Source organism: Sphaerodactylus townsendi, linkage group LG07 (assembly GCF_021028975.2).
Source record: "Sphaerodactylus townsendi isolate TG3544 linkage group LG07, MPM_Stown_v2.3, whole genome shotgun sequence".
NCBI lineage: Eukaryota > Metazoa > Chordata > Lepidosauria > Squamata > Sphaerodactylidae > Sphaerodactylus > Sphaerodactylus townsendi.
In genome coordinates this window covers 88,311,309-88,324,307 of record NC_059431.1, presented here as the reverse complement: position 1 = coordinate 88,324,307, position 12,999 = coordinate 88,311,309, and the positions used below count along the sequence as shown (strand labels likewise).

General features: G+C 42.1%; 1 protein-coding gene across 6 annotated transcripts in view; it reads right to left on the bottom strand.

Annotated features, from left to right (window-relative positions):
• The window catches only part of FOCAD (focadhesin), a 144,100-nt gene that overhangs the window by 4,539 nt on the left and 126,562 nt on the right, over positions 1 to 12,999 (bottom strand). For all 6 annotated transcript variants that reach the window (XM_048503710.1, XM_048503713.1, XM_048503711.1 and 3 more), the window contains 6 exons: positions 10,724 to 10,839; positions 9,702 to 9,962; positions 6,888 to 6,977; positions 3,993 to 4,170; positions 2,343 to 2,440; positions 323 to 571 (listed from right to left, as the gene is read on the bottom strand). In XM_048503710.1, coding sequence (XP_048359667.1) covers positions 323 to 571; positions 2,343 to 2,440; positions 3,993 to 4,170; positions 6,888 to 6,977; positions 9,702 to 9,962; positions 10,724 to 10,839 — 992 coding nt within the window. The remainder of the gene's footprint in view (positions 1 to 322; positions 572 to 2,342; positions 2,441 to 3,992; positions 4,171 to 6,887; positions 6,978 to 9,701; positions 9,963 to 10,723; positions 10,840 to 12,999) is intronic.

The window sequence follows — 12,999 nt, the reverse complement described above, 5'->3', positions numbered from 1 at the left end:
ACATACACTGTTATAAGTGATTTTTCTTTAAATTCTCCCACGTTCTTGATATTTAAATAGCCGTCTCATTAATCCTTTTATATTATATTTGACGACGTTTTACCTTGTATTTGCAAGTTGTTTTTAATGATATCAGGCTTTATGAGAAGGTTTTATGTGTACACACACACACACACACACACACACACACACACACACACACACACACACTATGGTCTGAACTCTAAATATCACCCAACCATAGTAAAGATTTCAGGTTCAGTTTGAAAATAGGAAAGCTCAGCATATAACACAAACTGTTAACAGGACACGCATTATATACCTTTTGTGTTTGTTCTTTCCAAGGCTCTTTAGCCAACAGATTTTTTAAGCTGCTTGGAAGGAGAATGAGAGTTTCTTGGACAGCCAGAGTATCTACTGGACGTTTGCCCAAATAGTTTGCAGAGATTCCTGAAGATGTTTCACTTTCCCTGGGCAACCATTCAGCACAGAGTCCAAGCAGCATTGGTGCAGTATGATCTGCCCAGGCAACCACAGCAGCAGCAAAGATCCACAACAGGAAGTTGACAGCCTAAACAGGAAACAGGTGCACATTTTGCTAGTAAGCATGACAAAGTCTGGGTATTACCATCATAACAATTTGCAAGTTACTGAGTTCAAAAGGAGAACATTACTTCCAGGCCTCAGGTCTGAGGACCTTTAGTTTGCACAACAGTGCTATGAATGTGAGTGTATGAATGCACAAGGAAATTTTGAGAGCCAGGAATAAGAAAAAGGAGAAACTATTATCTTTAGTTCATACAAACATCAATAATTGGGTTACCTGTTCAAGTACCTGTTACCTGTTGGGTTATCTGTTCAAGTAGCAAATGATACATTATAGTTTCCTGTTGAACTAGTTTACTCAGCGTTGAAAGAACAAACCAACTTTAGTTACCCACTTGTAAAGCAGGTGCAGGAGTGGTCTTAGCCTTTCCCCAAAACCTGGAAAGCATTTTGTACACAAAGGCTGCACCTGAAGCACTGTAGGTAAGGAACCTCAGCCATGAATGAGAAATTTTGCAGCCAGATCAGTAACAGACCTCAGCTGCATTCAGATTACCATTTAGCCCCCTAACCCTCCCACATATCATTTCTGTTTCCTGAGAATCTTCAGTTTGTCCCAACAATGATTTATTGTCTCCCTTACAAATCACGCTATGGTTTAATCCAGAAACAAATTTTGCTGTTGTGTGTAATTCAGACATGAAGATAAACATCAGACTCCCAAGAACCTGGAAGTCTTCAAATTCTATATCATGTACAAGCAGAGGAGGGAAGCAGCACAGAAGCCTTGAACTCAGACTAAATGAAGAGATGGGCTTCGATCTACCAGAGTTTCTGTGAATGGAGTGCAACTTTCTCACCCCTTATAGCCACAAATGCCCTGAAAGAGAGAGAAGGAAGACAAGAAAGACATTGTCCACAGGTGGGAGTTCTTTTATCCAAAGAAGGCAGCAAGTGGTTTCAAACTGTGGTTTGTTCTCACATCTCATTGTAGCATAGCTTTCCAGAAGCGGAGCAAGGGGGAACTGCGCCCGGGGCGTATGCACGCCCAGAGCCCCTGCTGCGGCGGCGCCCATCCCGGAATGCCCCCTCCATGTCCTGGCCATGGCTTCACCACAGCCGTTGCCCCCCCCCCCCACCCCGTCCCGTTGGCACTACGCTACTGTAGCTTTCAGACTCTCACCCCATTTATAAGGATTTCTGAGGGAATCAGTTTGAAGTATTTGGAACACTTTAAAGGGCAAATGTTAGCCATCATTCTGGAGTAACCCTGAATTCTGTTGGACTTCAATGATATGTTTAGATCCAGTCTACGAAGATTATATATACTGCTATCATCACCACTAAGGGTGATCCCACCTTCTGTAACTCTAGTCGCAAATAAATGATGCATAGTTCGTTTATTTTTTAGGATGCAAAAATAGTATTAACGAAAAGCATGCAATCCTGTCCTTTTATCAATCCAGCTGAGGTATTAAAACAGGCAGATTAAAAACACTCAGAGGACTCTGCTTTTTAAATTCACTACATGTATATCTAAAGTGATATTTTTGCTTCATATTCCATTTACTGCTCTTACATTCAGGCAGCACAGATGGTCAAATTCAAGACTTTAAACGTGTGTTCTGAAGATCATTTTGATATATTTTGTCAGCAATCTGACATTTTCATTGTGTAAGTAATAAGATGACAATTTTACAAGGGAAGAAACCCACATGTTCCTCAGAAAGAACATAAATCATAAACCACAATGTTCTCCTGTTCCAAAACCCACAAATTATTGTTTCAGAATCTACCTCTTTGGGAGCCATGTTTTGTACATCTGCCATCTTTAAGGAAACATTCTTAATATATCCCATCAGTTCCAACAGCCACTCCATTCTCTTCAAGACTCCTATAAGAATAAAAACAAAGTCTTAAAAAGAAATCACACATACATTTTCGGGGAACTTTAAAACTTCCCTGAACAAAAGCTATGCTTTATTTGCCCAATGGGAGTGGGGTAGTCAAACAGGCTACAAAGTATGCCAGAGAAACCTTGGAGGTTTCATGAAGCAAGTAACTGGCTTGGAAAAGAAAAACACAACATTATTTCTTTTTGCCAGTGTACTAATACAGTAGCAGCTGAGGGATCACATCAGAAAACTATAATTCTCTTCAGTTTCACTAAATACACTCATTCCACTTTTTCCCTCCTTGAAGCACCTCTCTAGACAAGTCATTCCAATGGCTGTGGTGCTGCCACCAAGAAAGTGTTAATCTATTCAAGCCTGAATATGACTCCTGGAGGGAAGGCTCCTGAAAGGGAAAGCTCCTGAAAAGGAAACTGAGGTGACAAACTGGTGGGAGGGCCTATATAGGGAGAATCAATCCTTCAAATATATCAGTGTTGTCAATTTTTCAGCATCTTCGTTGTTGTTGTTTTTTAAATCTAAATAAGTCATCAGAACCACTTTTTGAAAGCCCAACATACCAGGAAAACTGAAAATGGCTTTCCACGCCACTTGTCAATTTCAGCAGAGAGAGAATGGGTAGGAACTAGTCATGTCCCAAATGGTCATGGGCACAGAAAAGGAGAAGTGACTGAGAAAGGATGGGAAGGCTAGTTAATAGTGGTCAAAGAGGTATTTCTGAGTAGGAAGATGAGAGATGAAAATGGAGATGAAGCCACTCCCAAATATGCGAAAGACTAGTCAAATGATGAAGAAACATATGTTAGTTCATAAAGGTAGTTGATAAAGGTCTTTTAAGATGACAAGAACTAGAATGAAGTCTGTCCAAACTATTCTAAACTCTTCTGTACTCTATCAATGTGATTTATGGAAATCAGTTCCCCAGTCACAAGGAATAAATTAATCTCTCTCAAAATATTTGCACAACATTATATATTACTGTAGTTTAGTTTCGAAATCTTGGGTCAGGAAGCGACTGCTAAAACATGAGAAACACACAAACTCTGACAAAGTCGCTTTTTAAGAACCAGTAGGACCCAGAAGCGGAACTGCTGCTGGCATTGTGAGTGACAACTGACACTTTCGTTCAAAATTCTCTTCACCTCAGTTTGGGAGGGTGAGAGACTGCTCAATATCTCGGCCCATGAAATATAGCCCACAGTGAAAATCTAGTTTTAGCGAAAGACCATCATCTGGGACTGGATAATAACTTAATTCTCCTTAGGAGTCATCCTGGATCACAGGGTCAAATCAGACCCCATCCGTCTCTATCTTATTCTTCCTATAAGGAGTTCAGGGTGGGACATCCAGGGTTCTCCCCTCCTCAGATTTATCATGGCAATACTGTCAGGATCTATCTTATGTCCCACCAATTGCTCTACCAAAGAACGTGATTGCCACCATGAAAGAAACACAAACACATTTTTTTGAAAAGGATATTTATATGTTTACAGGCATTCTGCTATTAACCTCATGTTGCTGTTCTTGACTTACCAGTGTTTTCATGGCTCACAATTCGTGCCTGGTAGAAGCTGTGCAGTAGCATCCATACAATTGTTTCTTTCTGTTGACACCCAGCAGCAACACTAATCACTTCATTCCATCTCAGCAAAGGAAATCGGCCTTGAGAAACTAAATAAACTTTGACAAAAGTGACTTTTTCCAAATTGTGCTGCAAAACAAACCATAAAGAAGATTTTAAAAATGAGAGGGGCGATTCAGAGCATGCTATGAAACTTGTCTCTTGAAGATATCCTATGAAACAGAGAGTGCTATGTCTAGAACAGAGACCATTGTAGTTCTTACGTTACACTTTAATTCAGTTTATCTCATGCTGTCCATGAGCTTCACACATGAGCTCTGAACAATTGTAAAGCTGGGTCTGTATAGCCCTGGTTTGAAAACCAGGAGTCAACATCATGAATGCACATAGCCTCTTGTGACCTCTATGTGGGCGGTTGAAGTTTCTTGAAGACACTGAAACTCAATGAAAATAACAGTACATTTTGTTGGCAATATAATTTAATACTTGCTCAAAAAGATCACTTAACATTCCTTTAATATTTTACCTATGGCATCTTAGGACACCACAAACAGTAAACAGCGTGGTGTTACTTGTTTCAGAGGTGATATTTACTCATTTACTCAGTACAAGTAGTCTAAGATTATCCTAGCTTTGGGTAACTGTTAAAAACTAATGTCTGATTTGGAGATGTTCACCAAGATAGAAATCATCAAGAATGTCATTAGAAAACCCCTATCCCATTGAAACACTAGGGATGTGCCTTCCATCATGAAATAATTCAGACCCAAATTGAACCTCCCATAATTTCTAATGTGACCAATCTGATTCCTAAAAATAAAGTTTGGTATACTCTGGAAATCTTCAGAAACATTCATTATCCAGGTGTCCTGCTTTATGCTTTTCACAGCTGATAAAGTGAACCAGGGGAACTGAGAGCAATGGCAAGGGGACAATGTCACTCAAAACATAGCTTAACTGACAGGAGCATCTTCTGATCAGCTGTGCTGGCTGATTTTCCTTCCAGGAAGATTATCCTCACAATCATTTCTACGCACAACATTACATTATTCCGTACATCACAGTATTGCCCCACTGACTTGGAACAAGTTTTCTTGATTCTATGTAAACAGTAGACCCTGTTATTGTTATTAGTTCTCTGGACTGTTTCAATTTGGGAGGGTGAGAGACTGCTCAATATCTCGGCCCATGAAATATAGCCCACAGTGAAAATCTAGTTTTAGCAAAAGACCATCATCTGGGACTGGATAATAACTTAATTCTCCTTAGGAGTCATCCTGGATCACAGGGTCAAATGTTTCAATGCTTATTTACTCAGAGATAAACACTTTCCTGAAGGCAACTGCTGTGAAGTGTGTGTGTGTGTGGGGGGGGGGGGGGGCAGCCAATAGCTACATTTGTCTCAACCACAATGCAGTGCTTCTACACGGCAAAACTTCTTGCTGTCTTTGGAAACATAGGCCCTTTACCGGCAGAAATTATGCTGGTGGAGGGGAGGGGGCCGTTTGCACAGGAGTGTGTGAGCGGCCCCTGCAGAGGCCAGCACAGAAGAGCCATGCGGAGCTGCCTCTTCTGCGTCCCCCCCCACTCACTTCGTCATCCAGTGTCGGTCTGGAGGACTGCAGGGACCCACCCATGCTGGCCTCCGACCTCCAGGGGTCAGAGGGCAGCGTGGGCGGGTCTCAGCAGCCCTCCAGACTGACGTTGGAGGATGAGGTGAATGGGGGGGTGGGACAGGAAAGCAAGGCCTTTGGCGCAGTGCAATTTGCACCGCGCAGATGGGAAGGCAGCGCTTTCCAAAAACCTCCCTCGGGAAGGGAGTTGGAAAGCGGCTCCTTCACGCCATTCGGGGCCGCACAGGACAGCGCTGCTGCGTTGCAGCAGCGCTGCCTTTGAGAACAGCTCCCCAGGGACCAGTGTTTTTCCATCCGCGGGCTGCTGTTTTTGTCCCCGTGTGGAAAGTGCCATAGTGATAGGGCAGAGCATGTACTATACTACATACGTGGCCATTTGTAACAGATAGCAGACCAGCAAGGAAGAGAGGCAAACATGTTGCTTGTGCCCTCTGGAAGGCAGGAAATGCAGGCAGTTGCAAAAGAGACTAGTCCAGGGAATATACAGGGCAATGTCCTCCCACCCCAAGGAAAGGAACAGCCTAAACTAAGCACAAGTGTTCTATAATGCAAAATGACCCAAGCTTTTTACACAAGAAGCCAATGAGGACCACATCTTTTTGGACATCTTGGCTTCACTTGACTAGCCTCTTCTGTAACTAAACACTTGTCTGTTTATGTTTCATATTGTTGGGATTTTGCTGTTCAGCTGTTCTCATGCTCTCTTTAGTTATTTTATATTGGTTACAGTGGGTAGCTTTTGATGTGGCTTGTTCAAGTAGGGTGACATCTCCTGATGACATTGTTTGAGCTACTATTTTCTTATTATAGCCCAGCATTGCATTAAGATGCCTTTGGGCTCAGGAGACAAGAGGAATCCAAATGTTTTAAATAAATAAAATAAATAAAATATTATTGCTTGTCCAGGTTGGTTTCATCATTATATTGTTGGTACTTATTTTAATTGTTGATCAATGGCTTAAGCCACCTTAGAATGCTCTCTCTGGAGAAACAGGAAATCAATGCACTATAGTAAATAATGAAAGCAGCCACACCATTTGTTCAATACAAATTGCCTCCCACGCAGCTGTTATTGCTCCCAGTAGGAAAACCATACAGGCAACTTCCTATTCATGTCCACAGAAAGCAGAGACTGTGGTGTGTGTGTGGGGGGGGGGGGGGGGGGGGGGGGGGGTTTTTATCTTGTAGATCTAGCAGACAGAATGTAATTACCTTTGAGACTGGGGAAATTCGGTCAATCTCCATGTCTGCCATTTCCGACAGGCATTTTGCCGCCTCTGTGTACATCTTTACTTCACTTGACTGAACAGAAAAAAAGGATTATGTGCTTTAAACCAAGCAAATCTCACGGTGTTGCTAAATCAAGAAAATAATATCTGTTCTTTCAAAACTGGTAAGTTTAACTTTGACAAGTTAATGTGCCCCAGCAACTACATCACAGGCAATCTATGTCCAACTCGAGGGTAACTGAAATAATGGTCAGCTTTCTTTTGGACAGATATATTACAGGAAGAATGGAAAGGCCAGACAAAATGTGACAAGAGCAGATCCATGTATTCATTATATAAAGCAGGAGTATTTATTTTATGTATTAATTTATTAAAATATTTTACCCCACCTTTCTTCTAGGCTCAAGCCAGGTTTGTGTGTCTCTTTTTGCTGCATGAAAAGGAGCATGCAGGTGAAGGGAGCTTGAGCTGAGGTAAGAAGGAAATGACTTAAAGTAATGCAGCATAGCAAAGGTGTATACAGTGTTTCCCCGAAACTAAGACAGGGTCTTATATTAATTTTTGCACCAAAAGATACATTAGGGATTATTTTCGGGGCAGGGCTTATTTTAGGGGAAATACGGTACCTTCACAATTCATTAAGGCGGGCTCTCGGCAGCCCCGTTGCTTCCCCGTCTCGTGTGATGCAAGCTGCATCCTCATTGGCAGGGAGCACCCTGCTGGATCACACCATCCTGATCTGTAACTACCGGTAGGGCTTATTTTTGGAGTAGGGCTTATATTTTAAGTTTATATTTTGGAGTAGGGCTTATATTTTGGAGTAGGGCTTATATTTTGGAGTAGAGCTTATATTTTAAGCCTCCTCCAAAAATCCTGAAAAATCATGATAGGGCTTATTTTCGGGGTAGGTCTTATTTTCGGGGAAACACGGTATATCCTTTCCCTCATCCTCTCTTTGAGTAAAAAAATATAAACCTCCAAATATGTTGAGTCAACAAGGAAGGCATGTACATGTGATCGCTGCGTCAAATCTAGTCTGGGCCTTTCCATTAATGTTGTCAGGCATGAAAGTTAACATGGGACAAGGCCTGGAGATAAGCAAAGAAAAGAAAAATCTGGTAAATTTGTTATAACATCTGGACCAAGACTGCAGAGAAGATGAAATAGTAGTCAATTTTTTCCTTATACTATTATATAGTTAAATGATAGACTACTGATGTAGATTCCCAAACTGCATGTCAGAGTGGCCCTTGTGCTATGAGATGCGCTCAAGTGTGACTTGAACATTTTCCCACTACATTGAAGGCAGAAGTTCTGCTTCCTTGCTAATACAAAGGCAGAAACATCATCATGATGGAAGAATTCCAGGAAGCAGACTTTGGCAACTATAGTGGAATCCCAGAAAGCTTTGGCCAAAGGAGTGGGTGAGACACAGGACCAACACCATCAAATGGGTTGCTGTGTAGATGCAAAGAAGATATTTGGCTGTTTTGCTGACTGATTTGTACTCTCTTAAATGTCATGTGAATGTCCCATTTTAACTCAGTGGACCAAGCATCAAACACTAAGGGCCCACACAGTCAGACTCCTTAGCCTTTGACCAATAAGTTTGCTGTTGCACTGTTGCTAAACTGTTTTTCAAAAATAAAATTAAAACCCCAATTATTTCCTGCCAATCTGCATCGGAAAGGTATTCAGATGCACTCAATTAGCTAAACATATTTTGACAATGGCCCAATCACCCTCTTTCTCTGCATCATTTAGTACCGTGGTGGCGAACCTATGGCACTCCAGATGTTCATGGACTACAATTCCCATCAGCCCCAGTTGGCCATGCTGGCAGGGGGTGTTGGGAATTGTAGTCCACGAACATCTGAAGTGACATAGGTTTGCCATCATTATGTTCTACTAGAAATGCAAGTCCCTAGAGTGGATTTGGTGGGGGAAAAGGTTGGTTGAATTCTTCAACAAAATCTATTTTATTTTGTTTATCTGTTACTTTTTGCAGCTGGGGTTGCAGTAATAAATCTGTACTCACTTCATTCCTGCTGCTGTATGACACCTTGAACACTTCCCACAGGTTCAAAAATAGTAAATACTAGGTAATTAGAACACAATTTCTAAATTTCTTTGCCTTGGAGGACTTCTCACATGGGGTCCCAAAGGGCATTTAAAGAAAGAAAAAGCAAAGCTTTTTCTCCCTATTTAATCTGGATCGGATCTATTGCAAATGCAGTCTTTTGGTCCAAAGCACATTCCACCAGCATTAGGCACTTCCACTCATGCCAGACTAGTATCCTTCAAAGAACCAAAAAGTGCCCGGCACTGGGTATGCAGCAGAGGACCAGCTCTGCAAGGGACAAACAGGAGTGTAGCAGAAAGTAGGCTTTGGCTCCAAGCCTCTTCATGCTTCAGTTTCCACAGTGACCTCACCTAAGTGTATGTTTGCTTTACTGTCAGCCAATGACAAGGGTTCCTTGTTAATGCAACAGAAACAAGGGTTTCTTGTTTCTTTCAACTGTGTAATCATCTAAGAAGCAGATTCCCTCCCTTGAGTTGATTGAAAATTAAGTCATACATATTTCAAAAAGAATAAGAAGTTGGGAGAGAACTCAGTTAAGGAAATGTCATCTGGAAAGGAAGCCCCATTGTAAATTTGGCAATCAATGGTTTAGCTGTGTATTTCCAGCACAATACTATACCCTCTACCCCTCCTTAGATCCCAACCTCTCTTATCCTCCCCAAAGGAGCCCTTTTCCAATGCTGTGCTAGTTCTCTAAATATTTACTTTCCTTACCCGAATCTCATTAGGCAAAAGCTCAAATATTCTCTCAGCGGCATTGCAGAGAAAGCTCCAGCTGCTCTGGGCAGGGCTGGGAAGTTTCATGGCTTGGCTCAGTCCCTGCAAAATGCTGTGGCAGTGCTCCAGGTTTTCCAGGTAGCTCTTTGCTTCAAAATGCTGCACCATAAACACTTCCGTGAAAGCTTGCAGCTTGTCTTCCGCAACATATTTCATCCACCGTGGCAACAAAGTAAAAAGGTATATTCTGGTTTGCATCTGAGGATGAAACAGAGGCTGTTAGCAGCCCTGAGGAATAATGTGCTTGAACACATACCACACACACACACACACACCGCCACACACAGAAACACACACACCTTCTTTGAAAGGATGTTTGGCACTTTTTGAGGATGACATCCCTTATCTGGTGAACCAAATTTGTTTCCCCGCTTCTACACATGAAGCCCACATGGACTAATCACAGTTCTTCAGAACACTCTCAGTCCCACCGACCTCACAAGGTGTCTGTTGCGAGGAGATGAAGGGAAAGGAGTTTGTAGGCTGCCTTGAGACTCCTTACAGGAGAAAAAAGGGGGATGTAATCCAAACACTTCTTCTTGTGTAAAATTGTTAAAGAGTTGGATCAGGATCTGGGAGACCCAAGCTGAATCTCCCCATGCTGCCAAAGAAACTTGCAGGGGTACCCTAGGCCAGTAACTTTCTCAGCCTATCCTATATCGTAGGGATCTTGTGCAAATAAAATGGAGGAAAAGGAGAATAGTGTTGTAAGCACTTTTGAATCTCCTTTGGGAATAAATTATGGTACAAATATCTGAATACATATGTATCCACTGAAGAAGAAAGCATACAGTAATTTGAAAGAGGTGAGGAGGAGGGATACCTCTGATATCTAAATATTCTGCAGTTTCAAATTTTTCCTTTTGCAGTCTGTAGACAAATGACAGATGAAACAAAGAGACAGACATCAAGTTCTAGCTTCTGTAAGCTTTTATAAGCCCCAGAGAGGTGGTACGTACATTTAGACTGTATACCAGAGGTGGCGCTACCCACATCCCCAAAAACATTGCAGCGTTCTGAGATGACTGGGACTGGGTCACGGCTATTTGAATGCACAGCTGCTGGATCTCTTCCCCTAAAAAGAGTTAACAAAACAAAGATTTAAGTCATTTATGGTGACAAAGAGAACAGTAATACATGCCTGAACATCTGATGTTAAACTGAAAGTAGGCAGCAATCTTAGTATTATCATGAAAACAGGAAGGAAGGGGGGAAATAAGGTATGAGCCCCCTCAAATGCATGAATATCCCCCTCCTCTTGCATAGTCATAGGCAAGGAGAGTGGGTTGCAATGGGACTGAACCACTACAGTCCCAACAGCCAAAGCAATTAAGACCCCCCCAGTAATAATAGCATTCTACTGCTGTTCAACATTGATTTTATTTTTCTCTCCTTTTCCTATGGCTCAAGGAGGCTTACATCTCAGTGGACTACAACTACCAGAAAATCCAAATTATAACTACAAACCACCAGGATCAACCCACAATCTAAACCAATATCCAGCAGAATGAGGAATTAGAAGGTAACTCTAGGCCAGCTGCGAGAAGCAGTATCAGTTTCTAAATACCTTCTCCAAAATTGTAGGTTGGATGGGGAGCATCCTGGTGAGCGGCAGATGGGGTAACAGTGAAAAAGGCCCTGGCACCACCCAAACTTTGAGGGCAAAACCAGATCTCTGTATAGCCAATACCTCATACAGCATTATAGTCTGTACTATGCCTTGTGTTTCCCCACTGTGTAAGAAAAATGGCGAATAGAAATCTAATGACAATGGAATGGCAGTAGTGCAGCAGATGTTTTATATGGTTTATATATTACTAGCGGGGCCCGGCCACACGTTGCTGTGGCAATTGTCCTTCTCATCACCGTCCGCAACCCACACAGATGTCCATGCAGGTCCAATGATCCCCAGCATAGCCTTTTGGGAGCAGCAGTGACATAGTGGCTAAGAGCAGGTGCACTCTGATTTGGAGGAACTGGGTTTGATTCCCAGCTCTGCAGTTTGAGTTGTGGAGGCTTATCAGGGGAATTCAGATTAGCCTGTGCACTCCCACACACACCAGCTGGGTGACCTTGGGATAGCCACAGATTTTCGGAGCTCTCTCAGCCCCACCCACCTCTCAGGGTGTTTGTTGTGAGGGGTGAAGGGCAAGGAGGTTATAAGCCCCTTTGAGTCTCCTACAGGAGAGAAAAGGGGGATATAAATCCAAACTCCTCCTCCTCTTCCTCTTCTTCCTCTTCCTCTTCGGTACGATTACCTGCCTGCAACAGGGAGGGATGTCATGTGAAAATTTGGGGGCGATCTGTCCAGCCGTTTCAGCGTTAAAGAGTCACCAAAAAACGGATGGTTAGCTTTTTATATATATAGATATATTTATAGATATATATTTTATATATTGAGCAGCAGATATTTGATATATGAAAAAATCAATCATATCACATAAAGAGGAGACTATATGTTACCGAAATACTGAAACTTAAGTTGGGATAGAAATGCTTCAGGTCAGAATATGGTTTACCCACTGGCTTGATGAAAGGACTCATTTTTTTCAGGGAACGTACTGAGAGAGGAGCACTGCAGAAGACACTGAGTAATACTTCTGAAATACACAGCATTAGTTATTTTCAGTAGTGTTTCCTAACTCGAAGCTCCCGATATAAAAATGGGTTGTGAAGCATTTAAAGTGAGTCTCTAGCTTTTGAGGGTTTTATTTATTGTTCTACTTCTTTCTTTTTTTATGTGGGTCACCACACTAAGTAAATTTGGACATGTAGGTCACCACTCCAAAAAGGTTAGGAACCACTGGTGTAAAGGACTTCTGGTGGAAGTATACAAATGGGTGCCAAATGAGGGCCTGCTCTGCTATAACGTTTCGGAGAAAGGGAGCAAGTTAGAGCAACAAATTCTTCCTTTGATGGGAAATTAAATTTGCCTGGGGATAGCCTAGTGAAAGCTTGTTTTAAGGAAGCAGAAAATTTCATACGGAGAAGGCAGAAGATCTAGCTCACTTCTAAACTCTATGAAACACAGTAGAAAACATTATCCAAATAACATGTGCATATGGCCTTCTCTACAGATCTACTCTCCCCACCCATGTGGGCTCAAGGTGGCGAAGCAGCAGACTCCCAGACCTACGTGTCACTGTCATGGACTTCTACCTCAAGACAGTCAACTGGAATGCTGATCTCCTTCCGTAATTTCATCCCCCTGCCTTATTAAATGTATGATTCAAAT